The sequence below is a fragment of the Scatophagus argus genome, chromosome 13 (assembly GCF_020382885.2).
Source record: "Scatophagus argus isolate fScaArg1 chromosome 13, fScaArg1.pri, whole genome shotgun sequence".
Lineage (NCBI taxonomy): Eukaryota > Metazoa > Chordata > Actinopteri > Scatophagidae > Scatophagus > Scatophagus argus.
In genome coordinates this window covers 16,066,852-16,089,996 of record NC_058505.1, presented here as the reverse complement: position 1 = coordinate 16,089,996, position 23,145 = coordinate 16,066,852, and the positions used below count along the sequence as shown (strand labels likewise).

At 40.3% G+C, this 23,145-nt stretch overlaps 4 protein-coding genes across 5 annotated transcripts; 1 reads left to right on the top strand and 3 right to left on the bottom strand.

The window, feature by feature from the left end:
- Positions 1-206: 206 nt before the first annotated feature.
- LOC124069866 (sentrin-specific protease 5-like) lies at positions 207-4,866 on the bottom strand. The gene is made up of 10 exons (XM_046409357.1): positions 4,621-4,866; positions 3,206-3,866; positions 3,019-3,124; positions 2,687-2,834; positions 2,528-2,575; positions 1,729-1,806; positions 1,411-1,548; positions 1,197-1,280; positions 1,012-1,062; positions 207-923 (listed from the first exon to the last, which is right to left on the bottom strand). Exons 2-10 carry the CDS (start codon positions 3,864-3,866, stop codon positions 807-809), a joined length of 1,431 nt encoding a protein of 476 aa, XP_046265313.1. The 5' UTR covers positions 4,621-4,866; the 3' UTR covers positions 207-806.
- A 1,008-nt stretch (positions 4,867-5,874) lies between these two features.
- On the top strand, positions 5,875-8,385 carry ahsg2 (alpha-2-HS-glycoprotein 2). The gene is made up of 7 exons (XM_046408029.1): positions 5,875-6,141; positions 6,538-6,648; positions 6,805-6,886; positions 7,003-7,157; positions 7,245-7,340; positions 7,551-7,622; positions 7,746-8,385. The coding sequence occupies exons 1-7, from the start codon at positions 5,944-5,946 to the stop codon at positions 8,142-8,144; spliced, it is 1,113 nt and encodes a 370-aa protein (XP_046263985.1). The 5' UTR covers positions 5,875-5,943; the 3' UTR covers positions 8,145-8,385.
- Positions 8,386-9,245: 860 nt separating this feature from the next.
- LOC124069176 (proline-rich extensin-like protein EPR1) lies at positions 9,246-14,421 on the bottom strand. Its single transcript, XM_046408028.1, has 7 exons — positions 14,067-14,421; positions 13,758-13,934; positions 13,499-13,620; positions 13,236-13,401; positions 12,065-12,180; positions 11,366-11,960; positions 9,246-11,284 (listed from the first exon to the last, which is right to left on the bottom strand). Exons 1-7 carry the CDS (start codon positions 14,335-14,337, stop codon positions 9,291-9,293), a joined length of 3,441 nt encoding a protein of 1,146 aa, XP_046263984.1. The 5' UTR covers positions 14,338-14,421; the 3' UTR covers positions 9,246-9,290.
- Positions 14,422-15,467: 1,046 nt separating this feature from the next.
- On the bottom strand, positions 15,468-20,648 carry LOC124069178 (profilin-2-like). Of its 2 annotated transcripts, none has more exons than XM_046408031.1 (3): positions 20,301-20,648; positions 18,640-18,832; positions 15,468-17,371 (listed from the first exon to the last, which is right to left on the bottom strand). In XM_046408031.1, exons 1-3 carry the CDS (start codon positions 20,427-20,429, stop codon positions 17,274-17,276), a joined length of 420 nt encoding a protein of 139 aa, XP_046263987.1. In that variant the 5' UTR covers positions 20,430-20,648; the 3' UTR covers positions 15,468-17,273. The 2 variants fall into 2 exon arrangements, with proteins under 2 accessions (XP_046263987.1, XP_046263986.1); XM_046408030.1 differs by having other exon boundaries at positions 15,468-17,057; positions 20,301-20,647.
- Positions 20,649-23,145: the final 2,497 nt, after the last annotated feature.

Genomic DNA, 23,145 nt, shown 5'->3' with positions numbered 1-23,145 from the left:
ATCACTGTATGTTTTATAACTGTCCAGGGACACACTCACATACGGCTGTAATCTCCTGGATATTAATAAGATATCCATCCATATCTAGGATGTTGTGTATTTACATACAGTAATGCAATCTAATGTAACTTGATGAACGTTGCTCTGCATGCAGTGCATACAGTAACTGATCTGTACAACGGAAACAGAAAATAAACCTGTTGAAATGTTTGGAAACTGCTTTTATTTAAAACTTTACAAACATATCTCTATAATGCAACAAACATAAGTAATAACCTGGACACCAATTTCAGTTCGCACAACTTAATTTTCTTAACAAACAAAATATACACAGTTTTAATTCATATGGTACTAGCATGTAAACTATGATGCAAACAAATGTCAAACGACGCAAAATGAAACACATGAAATGTGCAAATAAGGTGTGTATATATCTTAACAGAAAATGAGTGACACACAGATGAAGACCTTGACACATTACATCCATTTCGACAGGCAGTCCAGACAAGTAAGGCTCTGTTGGTGCGCTGCAGATGTGTAAACTCAAAGTCAACGTCTGACATTTTCTTAAATAACATGCCTGAATAAATATCGATCGTATAAATAAAAATATCAACGGTGCACCTGATGTACAACTGACGCGCACCTGCAGAGATCAGCCATATGCACTCATAGTGTTGTAACATTGTCACAGAACTGCTAATGAAACCCGACACAGAGACCAGAGTGGACTGCTCATTTCCTTCCCTAATCAGAAGCTGCACATAATGCCAGCAGTACATTCACACACACAAAGAAGACACTGGTCAGCCCTGTTCATGGAGCTTACAGTCACAGAGCTCTTTGTAGATCCTCTTGCGAATCTTTGGTATGTCCTTCTGTGAAAACTGCAGAGGTTTTCCCAGGGCAAGGCATCGAGAATACTGAAAAGGAGAACCAGATTCAGTTATTATGTAATGAGTGAACAGCTGAAACAAGAAAGTTTATTAGTCTTGTAAAGCAGGTCAGTACCTCCAAGACAAAAACTCCACAGTCATTTTCGTTGGTCTGTTGTGGGATTTTCTGTAAAATGACAGCAGGGGGCGACAAGACATCGTGTCAGTGAGCGAGACAGGTGAATCTCCAGATGTGGCCTCTTTCAGATCTGTTTTGCTCCTTTGTGCCACTAGTTTTTGCAGTCTGACAACAGTGCATACCTCATCAAATGACACAGCCCAACCATTTTCAAAAGCTGTTTGATTCTTCTCCTTTGCTTCTGTCATCAAGTATTTCAGGATGTTCTATTAAAAGCAAAGCACACAGAGGAAAACGTTTTAGAACGAAAACTGTTTTAGAAACGTACAGCTACTCCAGGAAAAGCCTCTGAGAAGCGTAATAGAGTGACACAAGACAGAGAAAATCAGCTGTTACCCTTGCAACCTTCTGGAGAGCGTTCCCTTGAGAGTCGTACAGGCAGATCTTCTTTTTGACATTGTCAGCTGACACCAGACACCAGTGAACCTCCAGGTGGATGGGCACCAAAAGCAGACTCTTAGAAAACAAATCCACCTGTGCAAAAAAAGTCAGGGTTAAGGATGCTCACTCTGCTCTCTCTCTAAAAAGGTTAAATACAGAGTCACCCAGAAAGCGTGTGTGTGTATACATTATTTTGGCTGACTCTGTATTTAACCTTTTTTTTTTTTCTAAATCTATGCATGACAAACACTGATAAATGGTCACACCACTAACCCGCTTTGTCCATCTCTTAACACCATCATATCCTTTAGTCATGAGCTGCCTGTGGAAGAAGCTGTTGAGAAAATGGACCTAAGAGTGGAGACAAAAGGAAAAAATAATAATAAAAAAAGAGAACTCTACAGTTATAAAACTAAAATAATCTAGCCTAAATTCATGTGTTTTTATTGTAGTCACACCATGACACTGAAACATTTTGCGTAAACTTTGAAAAAAAACACAAACAAACAATAACAATAGACCTGAACCTGCCTTTCAAAGCTGTCGTGAAGTTCTTCAGGTTCTATAAAGAGTTCAAGAAATGGGACAACGCGAACGCAAATGAAGAGCTTGACAGTTTGAGTTTGAGTTTGAGTTTGGGGAAGCGTTCATATCGTGGCAAACTTACAGTGATGACAAGTCCCCAGAAAGTCATGTGTCTAAGAAATAGCCCCGTATAAATCCTGGTCATTTAGAATTTGTTGATTACTTAGTTTTCAGGTGCTGGTAGGCAAAGATTGTTGTTTTTGAATAAAGCCAGGCTAATTTCTTCTCTGGTTTCCAGCCTTTATGCTCGACTGAGCTTACTGGCCAAGGTAAGATAAGAACTTTATTGATCCCGCAGGAAATTGTTGAAGGTACTGTGGTATCAACCTTCGCATGTAACTTTAGTCAAGAAAGTGAAAATGCAAAGTTCCCAGAACATTAGTAAAAATGTCAAATTGTTCCTTGGTAATATTCATCCATCTGGTATTCCAGTTAAAAAAAAAGGAAAAACATGCTATTCTAAAGTCTGTTATCTATTTAAGATTACCTTGTGACAGGCAGATTCCATTATCAGCTCTCCATACATGTTCATGACCTTAAGCAGAAACACATCAGTTACATTCAGCATAAACATGCCGCCTTTTATTCAGCGCATGAATCCTTCCACTCAGAAATCAGCACCAAAAACTGTGTGTTAGATGGCAACCTGGTCGTTGAGCCAGTTCTGATCTGCCAGTGTGGCCAGGTCGTCCAGGGTCAGTGTGTGTTTCTTGTAGACCACCTGGAAGGAGGGAGCAGGTTTCTGAATGAGCGCAGTTCGGTACTCGGTAACTTCTGGGAAGATAACGTTCTTCCTGCAAAGGTAGGAAAATACAACTGGTCCAGGAATAAGATCACTACAGATACCACTCTGAATATTCCACTTACAAACACATAACCTTTAAAAGCTTACAACTAAAAAGGACTAGTGTTGTGTCAAGAGGTTTTAATCACGCAAACGGAGAGAATGAAATTCACAGATTTTTGACAAAGACGTACCTGTCATTGAAATCAACGTTAAACCTCATCTTCAGGTGTCTCAGCACATCACTTTTCTGGAGTGGGATGAAACTTCCATACTTTCTGTAGAAGTCATCAAGAAATTCTAGAGAAACATGTAAACACTGTCATCTCAAACAGCCGTGAAAGCAAAAATGAAATAGAAAAAAAAAGAAAAAACAATTACCATGGATGTCCTTTGTCAGTACTTTAAGGCAGGAAGTTTGAGAGGACGCTGGCTTTTCACTGATGACTGTCTCATCTGTATCAGTGTTCACAGCCTGGTCCCGACCGGGAGGGACAGCGGTCAACTGTCCCGATGGGCCGTCAACACTCTGAGCTAGTACCAGTGTCCTTGGTTCTTTAAAACATTCATCACAGTCTGTCCTCAGCAGAGGTCTGACAGTGCGAGAAAGTTTTACAGGGTCCATAATTTCACTAACTCCTGTGTCTGTGACCAGGATCTGCGAGGAACTGGAACCAACAAATGTTTCTGATGGACTGACAGACTGACGCAGCGTCCGCAGGTAATTCTGCATTCCCGGCTTGTCTTCTGAACCTCCGGCATCACATCCCAGAGGTGACACAATTTTGCTTTTGTTTTTCAGTGAGTGTGTCTTTACACCGAGGCAGGAGCCGGGGCTGGCCCCACATGCTCTTTTCTTTGCTCTAAATATGGCAAAACGGCATTTCTCTCTCCGCTTCCTCCACATCCATAGCTGTAATTTACAGTACAAGCGTCTCTTGGCTCGCGTGGTGAGATGAAAAACTCCCTTGATTGATGACATGGATCCCTTTTTCCTCTTGAGGTATTTTGCTTTGCACTGGTGGCTCTGTGTTTGGAGCATCTGGGATGAGATTGTTTAAAGTGAGTGATGAAGGGTCACATGAGAGCATGGACTTGTGGGTATCTTTTCAGCCAGTCTGAAAGCTCATATGCAACAGGGCTCAATCTGGATTCTGACTTCTTTATGACAGGGAGATACACACTCTCCAGGCTGTGGTCCACAAAGACTCTTTTTGAACTTTCCCTTTACTGCCTACTTTTACTTTAGATGAATTAAGTACGTTTTGCTTATATATTTTTGAAGGAAGGGTTTGATTACAGGATATTTACATCAAGCCAATCATCTCTGCATTGCTGTTGTACTGTTTACTGCTGCTTCTCTTAAGTAAGTGAAGGACCTGCATACTGCTTCCACCAATGCAATTAATGTTAGGTTAAGTCACAACAACTTGGCACCTGTGTTTTCCTAAAACAGACAAGTGTGCACAGATGAATTAGTCCACATTATTTCCACAAATGTTCGAACAAACATGCATCGTTTTAGGCTATAAGATCCCGAGGTAATCAATGCAGACTAAAGTGGTGAGAGCTCTGCAGGGCAGCTGAAGACCTCACTGCGTGGAAGCATGTGCAGCACTCGTGTACCACGCAGGTGAGTTAATAAACGTTAATAATTGATTTCCTCCAGGCTTTGAGACCACACATGGCTCACGGATTCTTCTTGACACGTGATTCCAAGCGAAGACCCTGGCTAAATCAGCTAACACGGCTGGTGTACTGATAGGGCATGTAACCATAACCACCGTCTGTCTTACCGTTTCTGCCTCGTTGCCACACTGAAACTTCAAACTGGGATGAACTAATGTCTGGAAAAGGTCTAACAGTCACCGCGTGCAACGCTCGAAGAATCAAATTACGTTTTCTTTAAGACATCATTATTCGCTATTTGACCCTCTAAATGTGCAGCGCATTTAGCATCATCTGTACAATCCATTCCGATCCATTCCACATTGAGAGTCGCGTGTGAAATGCGTCACTTACTGCGGACAACAGAGCCATTTGTGAGAGGCAAAAACTCGATCAAGGCTGCTGCCGGATGGATTCCGATGCGCGTCTATTTCCGCAGTTACGGTAGCGATGCTTGGCGCGACCAAAACGGACTAAAGAATCGCATTAAAGCAATAATTTATCTCAACATGTTACACATAATGATTCAGTGAAGTCTAATCGAATCTGACGCCAATAAATAACCTAAATTAATAACAGAATTGAAAATCAAAGGAAATTCCATTACGCCTTTCATCATTTTCTCACATTTTCACTTTAATAAACGTTTTTCCTCTTGAGGTTTTAAAACCTTCAGCGTTAAGCATACATTTTCATTTTACAAATGTGTAAAAAATAGTGAAGTGAAAAGAATAAGTGTTTTAGTGGGTTCACTTATCAGTGCTTTTTTGCTGACATCTGTTTGAGTAAAAAAGTATTTATCTCATCAGTGGTCCTATCTCTGTTTGTATCCTGGTGCTGACCTGAAGCAGAACCAGTGTATTGTGCAGATGGCGCAATATACAGTAAATATGTGGGCGACGGCAATGAGTGTCCCTGTTCCTAAACTATGCCCCCCGCCTCCCCCGGTCAGCAACTGTCCTCTTTGCTGAAGTGTCATTGAGCAAGTCACTAAATCCCTGCTGGCAGTGGGGCCCTGCAGCTGTAGCTGAACACTCAGCCTGACCTCTGCAGAGAGGGACAGCTGCTTACACAATATGGTCGTTTTAACATGAGGCTTTTCACGCAGTTCACATGATATTTATTTCAAGACACGTTTGTGCCAGATCACAAATAGTGCAGATGATTCTGCATGTCTCAACGTAAAACACAGTGAACCACCACTGATTTAAACTAGAGCCCACTCAGTCTATGGAAGATCGCTTACATTTGTTTTGGCAGCATTGTGAAAACAGAGTACAACCCACATGTGACGCAGGAGTCAGGAGGGATGATCATGGTGTTTAACTTGGCTCCGTTTCATTGTTTGAAGTGTGAGATATATAAACCTCTGGCTGCATGAGCTCTGCCTCTCCTCCTTACTCTTAACAGCTTGCCTGCTCTGTTAAGCTGCTTGCACATCTGTCGAAGAAATGAATGTGTTGGGCACCACTGTGGTTCTGGTACTGCTGGCTGGGGTATGGGCTCAGGTGAATGTGGTGCGGCCTCAGTGTGACTCCCCAGAGGCAGAAGAGGCTGCTCTGGTTGCTCAGGATTACCTCAATAGCCAGCACACTCATGGCTACAAGTACGCACTGAACAGGATCGAGGACATCAAGATCTTAACTAAGGTAAGCCAGCAGGTGAAGAGCGTGTTCCAGGAACAGGCATTTCTTTTCTTGTTTTTCAGCTTTAAGGCAGGAACACCGGATGCAGTACACAACAAAATGCTCATCACATTTATTTCCTCTTAGCAACTAGATAACAGGATCATTCAGTGTGAAAGATCAAACTATAAGCTCTGATATGTCACTTTTTGCGAATATAATGGAGATACAACACTGAATAGTAAAACACTTATTTGACAAACATGAAGAATTTGGATCTGGAAATTATGGAACATTATGGAAACTTACCGGAAAGTCAGATATACAAATAAAGTAGAATGTTCATTCATTCTTTCTTTCTTTCCATTGAAAAGTCAAAAGAAAAAAAGCAACATAATGTTTCATTTGACCTCTCCTTAGCCTGATGGAGACGATACATACGTCCTGGAAGTTGACTTACTGGAGACAGACTGTCATGTATTGGACCCCACACCTGTTACCAACTGCACAGTCAGACCCAAAATACTTACGGTGAGACTGCATACCATTCGTGCGCAGAAGATCTCATGCTATAGGAATTCAACCAAATGTAAAAATGATGATAACTTGAGGTTATAACATAATGAGAACAGAAAATGTCCAGTCTGACTGTTGTATTATTGGGACTGATTCTTTATCTCCAATCAGGCAGTAGAAGGAGACTGTGATGTGGTGCTGAAGAAGGTTGGCGGAGCTCTGACTGTCACAGCATTCAAGTGTAAAACAGAAGGTAAAACCTTCAGTTCACACTCTGAGCCATATGAGCACAGACACCTGCATACATCCAGAAGATGCCACACAAGGGACATCTTACATTTGCATGTGTATTTCTTTCATGACATACAGAATCAACAGAGGACCTGTGCTTGGGCTGTCGTACCCTACTTCCCCTAAATGACACTGCAGCACTGGGCTTTGTCCATGCCTCTCTGGCAACCGTCAACAACAGGACAGAGAATGTAACGTACACTGTTCTGGAGGTTGGAAGAATGTCATCACAGGTGAGCTCAAGCATAATCCATTCAGCTCAGTCTGCATTTGCACATTTTAATGTGTGTCCAACAATACTTATCAATACCTTTTTTCAGGTTGTGTCTGGTGGGCCAATCTATTTCGCAGAATATGTTGTAATTGAAGCTAATTGCACTGATGATGCCTGCTTGCCCCTGAGTGATGCCATGGCTGTAAGTACACAAACTATCAGTTTAGCTTTTGACAAGGAATAGACATTTTTTAAAAAAGAGCATAGTAATGGAATCATTTCTTAAATGCCTCTGTAAGCCTCTTGAAGAAGATCGTTACATGATAAATGTGGTCACTATACCTTAGTCACCTTAGAACGCTTCAAAATAAACACAACTGAGGAAAAGACCTTGTTTTTTTCTGTCAACCAGGCACGTGGTATTTGTTCCGCAAAAGGTTTGAATGCTGATCATACAGTGGACTGCAAAATGTTCACCACTCTGGTAAAATACTATTCTTTAACTTCTCCATATGCTTTCTGATGGCCAGAATAAGTCACAAACATCAGTGTAGTAAGTTTATAAATATTTCTCCTAAACCTCTGTTTATGCCTAATTTTTTTCCAGATGCCCGTTGTAGATGCCAACAGCACTGCAGCTCCTGCATTGCCACCAGTGATCCATGTACATACTGACAGCCTGTCACACAAGCATGGTCTCAGACACCACAAACTGACAACTATCCATGACCCTCACTTAAGCGGCCTTCTGTCAGCAGAATCAGCAGAGTCAGCTGAAGCTGTACCTGTAGTCCCTGCAGTGTTTACTGCTACAGCTGCAGCTCCTACTCCAGCTGTTGACAGTGCACCAGCTTCTGATGCCTCAAACAGTGCTGAGGTCCCTGTTGCTGTGGTCAAGAGAGATGTACCTGCTGCACCTGCCCCTGTGATAGTTGACACAACTGTGATTCAAACAGGCCCTGTTCCCCTTGTGCCAGTGTGCCCAGGAAGAGTCAGATTCTTCTAAGTGTTCCTGTCCTGCACTCTATATGTTCTTCACTCAGCTACACTGGTGATGGTGATTTTTGACTAACTGATAAATGAACACATCCTGTAATAGGTAGACTCTAATACACACCCTACAAAGAAGGAATGATCCCTTTTGAAATCACAGAAGAGCAGTATGCATTGCAAAACAACTCTGTAAAATGTATGGTTGTATGTAGAAATTTGCAAATGATGCCACTGAATAAATATCTCAAGTCAAACCTTTTGATCATCATGCATTCTTTTAAAGAGTATTGGAACATCTTTCAGTTCATTTAGTAGAAGCAGTTAATGAAGGATAGTTATTCAAGGCCTTTTACAGGTTTGATGAAGTGATAACCACTACACCAAACACAAGGGTCTAAAATGCATTAATCATTCATGCTATGGGATTGCAAAACAGTGATGTTTGCAGAATGTATTGACTCATGCCAATGACTTTCCTGGAAATCAATAACATTTCCTCTAACCCAAAAAGATTTTTTAAAGATCCGTTTGGGCAGGAAATTCACAAGTTATGGGTATCCATTTAAAATTCAAACAATTAAAATCTAAAATGCACATTAAAGGTTAAAGGATATTCAAAATATATTTAAGACTAATTTTAGTCAGGTAATTAATATAAACTGATATTACAATTGGCCATCAAACTTTGGTCATGTTATACTGACAGGAATTTAAGTACACACACAGAAGGATTTGTATGTTGTATTTAGAGGCCACTGTTGAATGGGCAAAATCTAGTAGCTGTATTTACATCAGTGGGTCAATGTTCAGGAAGTAACAGTTCAGGGTAAAACAAAATAAGCAAGACAAATGAGTTCAACAAGGGCAATGCACCTTCTGATTCTGAACAGTGGATGTAACGCCAGTGAGTACAGAGTAAAGTGTCAACTTTGAAACTCAGAAAAAAGGTTGTCCTTGACTGTCCATTCCACAAGATAAGGACTTTTATAACATTCTGCTCTTACACTTTGTAAATTTGTTTCTCCACCCACTCTTAAAACAAAAAACTGCAACCCTTACATGTAGTAAACTCCTTAACCCATTTAAAAAAAAAAAAAAAAAAAAGCAGATCAGCTCAGGTAAACTGTTTCAAATATTTATTCACACCAAATGAAATTTGTTACTCTTGTTTTCTACCTTCTTGCTGCTCAGCTGCAGAGCTCCATTGTTGAAATAACTTTCCAGGAATATGAGGCGGAATCCTTGTGCTGGTGCCTTGTAGTGTCATGGGTTTCCACAAATCTTTGAATGAATTAAAGAACATAGGCTTTGAATGTGCCATACTGATAGAGGGGTCCTGGTGCAAAGGCACAAAATGGGGGCCACTAGGAGCAGAGACAAGAAATGGCAAATTTTCCGATTTACCTCCAGGCCTTGGGATCAAATTGACATCAGGTAAGGGATAGGGCATTCCTTTCCCCAGCCATTTGGGGCGTTGGGGTTTTTCCTGTGAAGGACTTAAATTCTGACTGAAACTGCTAGGCTCCCTGCCTGGTGGGCCATGTTGTAGCAGCACATAAGTCTTTGGCTCAGAATGGGCATTCACAGTCTGTTCATGTCTGGTCTGCGGTTGTGTCGAGTTGCTGTTAGGGACTACGACCTTTTTAAAAGTAGGTCCTTGGCCATCAGCTGAATCCTGCTGTTGTAGGTGGCTGATAAAAGACATTAAATTAGGTCCAGAGGGGTTATTCATGTCCCAAGCCATGTTTTGCTGATTTTGCAGCTGAATATTATATGGCACCATTGGATTTACTGGTTCATTACCTGGAGACTGAATTTTAGAGGGGACACTATAGTCAGCTGGGGATGGCCTTTGTGGTAAATTTTCAGACTCCTCCTGTTGTGGTTGATATGGCAAATAAGGATATTGTAAATTGGGCACAAAATAAGAGTAAATTTGTTGTTCAGGATTTGTAGGCTTGCTGGGATTACTTCCAGGTAGTGCAGCAGGGTTGCCATCTGGTGGCTGGAAATGTAGCTTCTCATTTCCAGATTGAAGGAATTGATGTGAAACAGGTGCAAAGGTAGACGCTGTGGTAGCTTCAGTTGGCTTAAGTGGAAGAGGCGTGGGACCAAAGCCACTGGCAAACCCAGAATATGCCACTGAAGGCAGGAATGGCAATCCTGTGTAGACTGAAGGTACATCTTTAGTGGCAGGTCCAGCAGGAACAATGTGATGGAGATGCTGATGAAAAGCAATTTGTGGACAGCAATTAGAAAATCCAGAAGGGCAAAATGGAGAGCAGTATACAGGTGGCATATTAGAGCCTAGCTGAGGGTCTTTTGGGACTATACCACCATTGCTAGGCAGGGAATTGGTAGATTCCTGGGGGGTATGACCACTGGATGGAATAGTGACATGTTGTGGTTGCTGCATGAAGGTAGCAGGAGGCAGCGTTACAGGCTGGGGAAGCTGTGGCTGCAGTGGGTGGTAGTATGGGTTGAAGGGCAGAGGTGGCTGGCCCTCTGAAGGTTTCATAAGTGTAGGCCATTCACTGGGAACTGACTTTTCAGCAGAAGCTTTACTGTCTGCTCCAGCACCTGGTATCTTGAATGGTTGATGGTAGGTGGTAGGTGTTTCAGTTGCTGGGGCCTTTGGAACAGCAGTGGGATTTTTAGATGGATGAATTTCAGGCTGTGGATAGAAGGGGTTGGGATAAAAAGGCAGGTGTACTTGGCTTTGGGGAGCTTCAGGCTGTGGTGATTTTGAAGGCTCTGAGATAGCTGTTGGCTTTGTAGTTGGTTTAATATCAGGCTCTGGCTGTGGGTAGAAGAGGTTGGGGTAAAAAGGTAGGTATACTTGGCTTTGAGGAGCTTCAGGCTGTGGTGATTTTGACGGCTCTGGAATAGTTGTTGGCTTTGTAGTTGGTTTAATATCAGGCTTTGGCTGTGGGTAGAAAGGGTTGGGGTAAAAAGGTAGGTATACTTGGCCTTGAGGAGCTTCAGGCTGTGGTGATTTTGAAGGTTCTGGAGCTGGAATTGGATAAAGAGGTCTGTGTTCTCTGCCCTCGGGTTGGCTTGCAAATGGCTTTACAGGTTCCTGTGGAGGCCAAGATGGATTTGGAAGGAGATATTCTTGTAGTTTTCCTTTTGGTGGTTTAGTTACTGGTGGCTCTGTAGGGGGAGCTTCAGGCTTAGGTGGGTGAGGATAAACTGGAAAAGGGTAAAAAGGTTGCCTTCTATGGTCCTTGGTAGTTTTGACAACTGGAGGAGCTGTAGGAGGTAAAGGTTTCAGTTGAGGCCTGGATGCAGGAGGGACACTGTCAGGATAAGATGCTCTATCATAAAATGGAAATGGGTAAAAGGGTAGTTTCTGCTGGCCATTGGGCTGGTGGGTGGCTTGAGGCTGTGGATTTTCTCTTTCTATGGGTATTTGCTCAGGTTGGGCTGCCCAGGGTTTCAATGGCACATGTGCAGGAATGACAGTTTGGTCTAGATTTGAGGGGGAAGGGTAAAAGAAATTGTGGTAAAAAGGGAAGTAAGGTAACTGAGGTTGATGCATATCCTTTGGACCTGGACTTGGTTTCTCAGTTGGTTCCTCTGGGGTTTGAGGAAAACCTGTTTCCTGGGGAACAGCAGGTTGTGCAAGATTTTTCAGAGGTTCAGGAGAATGGATTGAAGCAGAACTATGTGATGGTCTGGAGAAATACACTCCTTCACTTGGGGTTTTGGTTTGCTGTTCTGGACCCTTTGATGGGCTTTTTGTGGGTTCAAGTTGAGCTGGAGCCAGTGATGGACAGGAAATTTTAGTTTCTACATCTCCAGCCAGTTCCAGGGTGAACATTCCATCCTGGAATGGAAAATGCTATGGGTGACTTGTTTGTTTTTTGTTTTTTTGAAAAGAAAATCTACATGTCAAGAAATGTATTATCTATAATAGAAGGTAATCTATACCTTCTTTGCCAGGCAGGGTGTATAGCGAACCGAGATGACAACCCCTTCAGGGTGCTCAACAACACTGAATCCACATCTTGGAGAGGCTATCATCAGTGGCTCCCAGTTACCGTTCACTGTAAAAAGAAATCCATTGCTGACATCACAGATTCTAAAAAATAAAGCCACAGGACAGAAATACTCATGCTCTCTACTTTAAAGAGCGTTTTCTCTCTGACTTAATAAGATGCCAAAGCATTAGCAATTAGTTTTTCCTCAAAACATCAGTCACAATGACTAACTTTAACTAAACAGGCATCAGAACAGTGCCCACAGTCAAAACCTGTTAGCTTGAAGCCAGGTCTGAATATATCCTCACTCCAAAGGTTTCCAATTTATATACTGTAAGGTGAGCACTATTATACATGATACTGAGACCCCCCCCCCCTTTTTTTCCCTCTTTCTTTATTTTAACTCAATGAAGAAATTCTCAGTAATCTAAATTTAGTCCCATCACTCAAGTTTGGAAAAAAAAAAAAAAAAAAAAAAAAAATAAGTAAAATTGAAAAATAAATAAAGGGATCAGAACATCCTTTGGCCTCAAAAAGATGTTCAAACAAGTCATAGTTCATAAAGAATCACAATATTAAATTTGTATCAATGATAGAATTATGCATGGAGTGTGTCGTGTGCTCCAGAGTGTCACAGTGGAGAGCAGGAAAAGCAGGTGTCACTTAATAAATGCATTTATTCAGTATCGTCCATCCATCCATTTTCTATACCACTTATCCGTCAGGGTCGTGGGAAGCTGGAGCCTATCCCAGCCGACTACGAGCGAGGGGCGGGGTACACCCTGGACTGGTCAGTCAATCGCAGGGCCAACACACACAAAGACAGACAACCACACACTCTCACACTCACACACCTAGGGCCAATGTAGAGTAGCCAATTAACCTAATGGGCATGTTTTTGGTATTGTGGGAGGAAGCCGGAGTACCCAGAGAAAACCCACGCAGGCACAGGGAAAACATGCAAACTCCACATAGAAGGGCCCAGACCAACCTGGAACCCTTTTGCTATGAGGCGACAGTGCTAACCACTGCACCACCGTGCGCCACGTCAGTATTTCTTACCTGAAACTGAAATTAAGTCATGAAATACTGAAAATAGAAAGAACATAGGAAAAACTTACAGTGTACTTTAATTTTAGCAACAGAGATTGTCCATTCCATTTTCACCACCATGCCCTCAACATGGCAAGTCACCATCGGAGGATTAGGTGAAGAATGCTTCAACAAAGGGCATGACATCCTCACTGGTAACCCCAGCCAAAGCAGTGGAAGAACATAGCTGTCCTCCTGAAACCAGCAAAAAACAAAACAAACAAAAAAATTTTACAAGTGTGCAAGTGAAGAATGTTCAGTCATGCAGTGCATTTGTAATAAACTATCCCACCTGAAGAGAAACAAAACAACCATCATAAGGTGCAGCTAAGACCAAATCTCTCCGTGTCGACCTTATGGTATAACCACAGCTGGACGGCAACTTGGACAGAGGCAGGGGAGACAGATGACTTCCTGTGCAATTAAATGTAAAGATGTAAAGAAGAAAAATAAAACACATTTTTGTGATACTGATCTTCACATACTTCAAAGTATTTTGTATAAATGATGAGTTATTGAATTACTGACGCCATAGGAGATTGAACGCTTACCCCTGTCAACAAAAAACAGAGATCCTGGAGTAGAAACAGAACCTCGGACTTGAAGCTTCATGGAGTCTCCTGTACATTCAACTTTAGGTGCCATTTTAAGGATTTTTTCCACAGCTGCATCATCTGGTTCCAGCCATGAAGAGTCCTGTTTTTCTGGTTGCTTGGGCTGCCCCCGACCTTTTAAAAATAAGGATTTGGTCAAGTTTAAATAGGTACTTCATTAATATTTAAACAATATTGGATACAGACCAAGTTAAAGGTGTTCAAGTCATAAACAAATTGTACAGTGTAGTAGAAGTCTTTACATACCCATGTCTGCTTGGTAATCTTTATCAACATCCAGTAAGCTCTTTGTGGTCTTGGCTCCCTTAAGTTTAGCCCGCTGCACAGGATTTCGCCCAATGAAGAGCCTCCCATAACGCAGCGCACTTCCTGTAGATTGACCATGGCTAAGCGTAGAGTTTCCTCTTAACTTATCCAACGCCTTTAGTTTTGTAAATATCGTGCCGTGACAACAAGCAACCAAAACAAGCCCTAGGCATAACAAAATCGTACTGCCCCCTTTCTCTCCACACGCCATTGGAACACAGAAATAGCACTGCACAGGCAGATTGCCTCAGCAGCGTGCCGCAAATACTGAACTCCCTTCTGAACAGGTAGCTTTAAAGACTGAGCACCTGAACCTTGGTCCTAATTACGACTAATCAAACACCTGACGGCAGCAGCTTGCCAGCCGTGCAATTAAGCGCTCGGTGTCAATTTGTGGCTATAAACACCCCATGTAGGATGTTGTTGTTGTTGTTGTTGTTGTTTTTGGTAGCCCAACTGTGGACAACATCTTCGCGTCATATAAGACGCAAGCCACTGTTAGGCCAGTTGTCACAAACTCTCCCTGCGCACACAGCTGATTCATTATTTTTAATGTAAAGGTTGTCCCATTGATGCCAAATAAGTGTGCCTAAAATGATTCAAAACACAATATATCCACTGTGCACATCTTTCACTTAATATAATCATTATGTAGTTTCAAAGAACTGGAACAATCATATTTATATAAGTTACATGGTAGGGTGTGACCGAATAATAACCCTAAAGCAAAGGGATTAACGGGAGGAGACTGGGAAAAGATTGTGTGGGGTTTGTTCTGGGAAATAAGGCTCAATAGTTTATAGTTTATACCCTCGGTCAAATCAACACGTGTTCCTGACTTGAGTCGGATCAAGAAAGCATCTTTTGTTCTTAGATGGGTGTTTCTTCTCTGACTGAATTGAACTGTGTCTTTTTGAAGGAATTCATTTGTCATCAGGACTGAAAATGTGGTTGATTTTCCTGGGCAGGGTAGGTATTTCCGGGATTAACTAACGGTTAGGACCTCAGGGAGAAAGTACACGACTAACAATAAAGAACGGTGGAATTAGCTTGATAATGTTTAGTCTCAAGATCCAAAGTGAAAATTAGTCTGCGTGTTGGTAGTGTGATGCATCATTAGTACAAGTTTCAACTAGACACCTGAATTAAACCTATAGCCAACATTCCCCTTTACTCTTACCAGGCAACAGACAGGACGTGTTTGCTGCACCTCTGGTTGGAATATCTTTTATTTGATCTGTCTGTAAACAAGATGTCTTATCAATTCATGGCATTTGAAATAGCAGATTTTGTGGCAGAAAGAATTTCCAACTTAAAAAAAAAAGACAAAATATTGCAAAGTTATTTTTCTGTTGTTTAATTCTGTACATATTCCACAAAGTCTGGAGATTACTGATGCCAAAATATCCCTTAGGAAAGTGCCATTAAAAGTTACTTCTTGATGGGGAAGCAGTTAAAAATCCAACTGTAGTAGCAACAGATCAGATTGATTTTATGGCACAGAATACACAGTTATTCTCAGAAATTTTCACAAGACAACTTACAAATGTTCTTATTCCAACCAACACCATTTTCAATATGTTTAGTGTACACAGCATCTTTTTTTCTTTTAAATATACTTCTAAGTACCGTACTATGACAATTTGTGAATACACTTTTGATGACTAAATCACAAGGCAAATAATTCCAAGTTGTTGCAGCCCAACAGCCTGGGTTTACAGTCAAAATGTATTCATACTGTAGTAAAATGACATTGCTGTTTCATTGGTTAATGAATATGAAGTTAGCAACAAATCAATTAGTGATAAGTTTGAGTAGTGTTGATGTCAAAGAATGCAGTATAGTTTTTTTTACAGTCATCTGAAGTTGTCTTAATGTTTTACAGTCAACAGGTGATGCCAACAATCATCAATCAGAATAAAGTGAAGTAATTCTGATAATCCTCTTACATTGACAATTGGTCCAACAGGGAGGGGTTTAAAAAAACCTCACATATGTGTAATGATTAACAGGAAAAATAAAATACAAATATCAGAAGTTAACTGACATATGATTTAGCTGTAACAGAGGTGGAATGTCCACTGAGACTCCTGGATGTGGTGAAGTATCATGACATTATCTTTGAGACCTCAGCAATGCTGACCGTAACATTACACTCAAACAACAGCCCAACACCACATCATTAACTTTTAAGACCACATTCAGGTACAACAGCAAGAGCATGTGATGAAGGGTAAAAGAAGGTGTGCTTGAGGGTGGTAAATTGATATACACATACAGGACTTTGTCAGAGGAAATCTTCTTTGATGGAGGCAGATGAGAAGATGGTTTTGGCTGGAATATTACGCTGGGACAGAGAAGGTATGCATGCAACTTTTAAATGCCCACATGCTGATGAGAGAAAACAAAAACAAAAAAACAGAACACTGGCATCTTTTAATAATGCTCACAAAGCATAACTATGCAAACTATCACCACTATTACATGTGTACTTCCCCTTAGAAAATTCACCAGTTTCTAAGTAAAGTCAAGGCAAGTCCAAAACTGCGTTACACTTTGTGAACCTTTTTTTCTTTTAGTTAATAAACACCTCAATGAACATGCCATTACTGTAGTGCCAAAAACATGAGAAGTACAATGTTAAGTGGGGAAGGTTTATTATTTAAAAAAAAAAAAAAAGAAACTTGCAGGGAGTGCAGCAAACAAAAGGCTGTGTATAAAAGTAGACTGGAGAGGAAGTAACATTGTATGCCATCTAATCCTGGAAGTAGTGTCAACACAATGCAGTGGGTGGGAGTGCGCTGCTAAGTTGATGGATAGGTGGAGAGGTTGCTTAATATCCAGACTTCCTCAGGTAATCAGCCATTGAATGTGCTTTCTTGTTAAGATTTCCACCATGGACTGCCTCCTTTCCCATGACTAAAACCAATACTGGAGCACACAAGGGAAAAAAGAGAAATGAACAAATTTGAAGAGTCTCCCCCCTCCAGGATGAAGGGGGGAACAAAGGTGAAACAGTATCTTACCACTCTTCATTGCTATTAAAAGTTTCCAAGACATTTGACTGCTTGCAGGAGAAATCTTAACAGCAATATTTCTTTTCTCTTCTTTTTGTCCCTCAATTTTATCTAAGCGAGCTTGAAAACATTAAAACCCTGAATCCCTCAAGTATTTTGCCATTGAGTAAGCCTTCTTATTCAATCCGCCTCCATGGACCCCTTCCTTGCCCATTACAAGAACCAAAACTGCAAGAGAAGAGATAGGAAAAGGGACAGTTAAGAAAAGTAAAAAGGGTAAAGGAAAGGCATTCTAAATAAGAAGTGTGTAGTCCTGGATCAGGGATATTCAACTGTGTTTCATACAGGAATGTGTTAACAGACCTTTTAATTAATTTTACCAAATACAATTAAGGAAATTGTCAATGTGTGAAGAACAGTGTAACTGATTGGTCAGAACAGCTCCTACTGAGCGCCACTTTTAACAGCAAGCTAGATGTAAAATGCTTATAAGCCAGTGGAAATTACAAAGAAAACACTTGTCATTAGAGTTTACAACAGTGAAGAAGTGACAGGCTTGTTCTGTTAAATCAAGCCACAAACAGGGAATAATTAAGGTGCACTCCATTTGGATATGTGTAAAGAATGTAAAGAAAAGAATTAAGAATTAAATATATTTAACACTTAATTTGTGCTCTTGACTATCCTTTTGAAGTAGACACGCAAGGCAGGAGGATGACAGGTTGAAATCTCAGCAGAAAAGGGGGCAGTGTGGGGATAAACAAAAGCAAGTTTGGTTTTGATTGCAAACAGTGTTTCCCACTTAAAAATTTCACAGCACATTCAACCATTTTTTTTCTTGATGCGGTGCGAGGTGAAACTTACACAATGTCTTTTTGTTACCAATTGTCAAAAGTCTTATATGACAGAAAACTGTTATCCTGTGAGAAACACTGGTGCGATGTCAGACATGGAGGCCCACAAAGGCAAACAGACTCAAGTAGGCAAACCCTGGTTTATGAGGTTCACAACTAATGTCAGACTATTGAATAAATGTATGTAATATTTTAACATCATGTCTAGTCTACATCTAAAAGTTTGGCCTGAGAGACTTGCATGATGTTGTGACTCTGGGCCCCTGATTCACATGAAACTACTGAAGATTACTCATTTAGTCAATTAAAAGAAAATTAAGTGGCAATAAGGCAACAACTACTAATTAATCATCATTAACAACTAATTTTCAAATGTAAAATTTTGCATATCCAGAAATTGAAAGTTAGTCATGTATGACAAAAGCATAAAATTATCAAATTTAAAAAGGTGGAAACAGCAAATGTTTTGCCAGGACTGATGTTGCAAATTCTATGAAACAGGCAACAGATTTTCAGTCTGCACTCTTGAGTCACAAAACCCATGCAGTAGCTTTCATAACAAAACATTAAGGTCTATCAACCCACAAAGACAACATTTTGAAAATTGCTATGACATGAAACATTTACAAACTAGACATTTACCTTTTCCAGCTCTCCCCACAGAGATATTGTATGTAGGTTCTCCTCCTTGGCTCTTTGTCCTGATGTCCATTGTCCAGTCCCCATCATCCTGGAGGCTGTCTCTGAGGACTGAACACTTCTTTGAGCCCAGAGTGAGACCGCTGGTATAAAAGGTCTCCCTGTCCTTCCCGATAAGGACATCAATTTCTTGAGACTTAAAAAATAAATAAATAAAAATAAAATAATAATAACAAAAAAAGGAGCAATGTCAGTCAGATCCTCAGACAGATCTAACAAATATGCTTCAAGTTACATGATTATTATTCATTACACTATAATAATAATTATAATTACATTATTCCTTGAAATCTAAAAAGGCACAATATTAATTAGTACATAAATTAATTTGTGTCCATAGAAAATGACATGAATTCTCCACAAAAATAAAAAGGTGTACAGCTTTGTTAAGGCATAAAGGTAAAACAGCATTTATTATAGTGGCTACTAGCTTTATACAGCCATTTTTTTTTATTTTTTTTTTTTAAAGGTCTTTTAACTCGTTTTACTCAACAAAGCAGTGTGGCTTGACTTTTGGAAAATGTATTTGCTTTCTTGTAGACACTGCTGACCCGTTCATCAGAGGCACCTGCTTTCCGCTTTGTCTGATCCAAAAGTGTTTTTGTTTTATGCACACATCTGTAAAACGTTTGATTAAAAATAAATTAGAGATTAGTCAGTTAAATGACATAAAATTTTCTACTGGATGAGTTAAAGATTTCAGTCAATCATAAAGTAATAATTCCAGCACTTTGCTGGTTTCAGCTTCCTAAAAAATTAGGGTTTGCTGGTTTGTCACATGACACTAATTTTAATGCACAATCTTGCGCTGTGAGTCGTTAAACAAAACATTAACACTGCTATGCGGGCACTGGTACTGGATATAAAAATGTAATAACAAAAAGCGGCCTGTGAAAAGGAGCTGGACACCTGCTAATCTATTGAAATCACCACGATTTCACCTCCCAACCCTTGCCTGCAGTGAGTAGAGGAAGTCAAGTGACGTCTATGCACCGGACTGGCTCTCATGTCATCCCTCTCAATGAATTAAAAAAAGGAAAAACATATTGTCATTCCCGTTAACAAGTAACATGTATGCATTTACAACTAGATCGTTCGCGTTCGTAACAAAGGAGCTTCGTAACGGACTAAACAAGCCTCCATCAGTTAGCCTTTTTAACCACAGGTAGCCGGCAAAGCAGCAGCTTAACGTTAGCTAATCAAAGCGGCCGTGCACACAAAAGCATGCACGTTTTCTTAAGTCACACACCCGTCTAATTGCTTGTTCTATATTAAATTTAGGTTAGTTTAGTTGAGTCGTAAAATTATGATTAGTGTTCGTCCACGGAAAGTAAATGCTTAAAGACTTAATGGTACGTGCAAGCCACAATGAGTGAAGTCTGATCTGATCCACACGAGGTCTAATCCCGCAACGTTTCCTTAGCAGGAAATAGCCCACAGGCCACCGATAAACCAGCTAGCCCACTAAGCTAGCACGGTACCGTTAGCTTGCTAGTCATTTAGACCCGCTATTCAGTCTGGTAAGAGTCTGCGTGGGTGGTACATAACAACAGTGTCAAACGGAGCCATACTTCCACCCCAACTATTTAATTTTGACTTCTTACCGTGATATTGTTGAAAGTACCACCGGCATGTGCTGCCCAAACATATTTGGCGTCCGTATACCCAACAATGGCGCTATCCTGACAGCTGCCATCGGCCATCAGGTTTTCCACGTAGCTTTGCCAAGACATATTCAAGAAATTGATGCTAAATAAAAATCCCTACAGTTTTGGGAGTATGGTTGCCAAACAAGAGACAGCCAAATTGGAAGAAACCCCGCAGACGAATTTAGAGTTTCCAATCTAACCCGCACTTCGACGCTGACCAACGCCAAGGCTGGGGCAGCAAAGAAAGCCACGGCAGTGAGGCAGCGGCTGGGTGTAGTCCGCATCAGATCACTCCGCACAATGAGCTCCCCGGCGCTTTTATGGCAGCAGGCGGCGGAATAAAGAGGGACTTAGCAGCTCAGCCAGGAGTCAAAAGTGTGTGGAAATACCGGTGTGCTCAGAAAGGCGACTGGGGAAACAAGGACTGAATCGTTTAGTTATTCATTATTTCATTCGCTGAACGTATTTTCATGTTCTAGGAATGAGACAGATATCAGTATGTGCAGCCAGGGATAGCGGTTACCTTCAGTGCGTACGGGAGAGGAAATGCCTTGCGGAGCATGTGGATAAGGGATTCAAAATTATCTTCTCGCTGCCATAAAATTACCACCAAAATATCGTTTACTTTATGTGACAGCAGTCTAGTTGGAAGTTCATCTCTGACTAATGAGAAATTTTCCCCTGCTGAATCAGAAGCAGACTGCTGAGTATTTGAAATAACACCTAATGTCACTCAAAATTTCATCTGCAGTAACCCAAAGTCTCTGTTAGGGGGTCCTGGGGACCAGCTCAAACAATAAAGGCCTACTTTACATTGTTTTATAAGCTTCCAAGTCTTCCTACTTGAATGAGAATTGTCTGTAATGATTTTGATCTGATGTTTCAGAGGGCTGCTACAAAAATTATGCATCAGCTCTGTTTGAGGTCTATTGAATCAAGCTCAAGCTAACGTTATGTAGTATATCTTTGTATATGAATTACAAACAGAATGAATTAGTTCAGGCATATCCATATAACATAAAAATAAGATCTTTTTTTGGTGTAATAACAATAGTTTTTGCTCATTCATGCTTATTTATGCTAATTCATCTTTCTCAATTGTGGACCCCTGCAGGTTGTGGTCCACTAATGATACCACTTGATAGATCTACTTTTTACAGAAACACATTTAGCTCTGTTAGGTTGGAAGTATAATCAATATGAGCAAAATATGTGTGTTAAATGATGTAAAGGTTTGTCTTATTCCACATTTAATGAAAACAGTGGATCTAACCATTTCCATCACGTCACCCACGTGCACAAGTGTAGGATCCCTGCAGTTACTTAAAAAGAGAAATATATGCATCATATCTTTTATTCGGGTCAGATTGAGTCAGAAAAACTGGTCCTTTAACTATAATATAATGATTGGGCCACTAGTATAGATCTGTCATTGTGCTTAGACTCAGTGAAGTTATCTGGACCTAATGACCACTGTTATTCTCTTTTGTGCGTGACTATTCATGACTCTATTTGGTCAATGATGTAAATGCAACCAGGATTCATATATAGGATAAAGGTTTATGAATTACAATGCAGTTCAAATCCAAACTTTATTTTGGTCGAGCAAATGAGTGTTTAAAATTGTAGAGTCCTTTTTACGAAATCATTTGCTTCTCACACCAGCACAAAGTTCAAATTGAGCCAATACTATTTATTTGTGTGAACTGTCTCAGGAATAGCAGAAGCCGCCCAGTCAGCTGGAGTTGTGTATATGTTATGAACCTGTCAACCTGTCTTTTGGAAAACAAACAAACAAACAAACAAACAAAAAGCAAAACACAAAAAAAATCCAATTATTTTTTAGCTTTTAAAGTGTTCGAGCCTTTCCAGGTTTTATGTCTCTGCAGTTACAACGTAAACTCAAATACCTGAATTATCGCAAATGTCATTTTTTCAGCTAAATGACTTCCATTCATTTAAAGCTAGAATATAAAAGAAACTTGAAGCACATAAATGAAACAGAGGCTGTAAAAATGTCATTTGTAGAATTTGATCAGTGAGAGTCAGACTGTGATGGAATTACATGACATATATAAGTAAATGCATCCTTAAGTGAAATGAATGATGTTATTTCTAATAAGAACACAATATGATACTTTTCTAACCATATTGTTGGGTCAATTATTCTGCGCCCATCTCTTTTATCATGTCTGTTTTGATCAACACTCATCATCACTGCTTGAATTTGCATTTACTATTAATTTATTATTTATTAATAAAAAACAGACATGAAACAATAGCATTAATGGGTGTGAGCCAGCTTAGATGGGGCAGAGATCAAGGTTCATTCAAAAAACAAGCATCTTACACATTCGAATTGAAAACAAATAAATAGATATTAAATAAACAAAAAAAACAAAAAACAAATCGTTCCTTGGCCACCGGGGGCAGTGTTCTCTCCGGTTTGTGGACAGCCACGATTGGCAAACAGTGTATTTCTCTGGTGCAGGGCTATGAAAACCTCTTAAAATGGGTATTTAACCGTTTGATGATTTATTAGATTTTCAGTGAATGTCTCTTTAAATAAAAGCACAGAGCTGAAACTGGCATTCTGATTGATCTACTACAAAAATTTTAAGATATTATTTGTATTTCATCAACTGATAGATAACAAAAACATCCCTTATAGAGTTCACTTTTTCACTTAAAGAAATGCTGCAGATATAATGCAGTGCTATGACTTGCTCATGCATGATGCATACTGTTCCTCCAACCACAGCTTGGCAAATCAACGTCAATCAATTCCCCGAGGACGCAC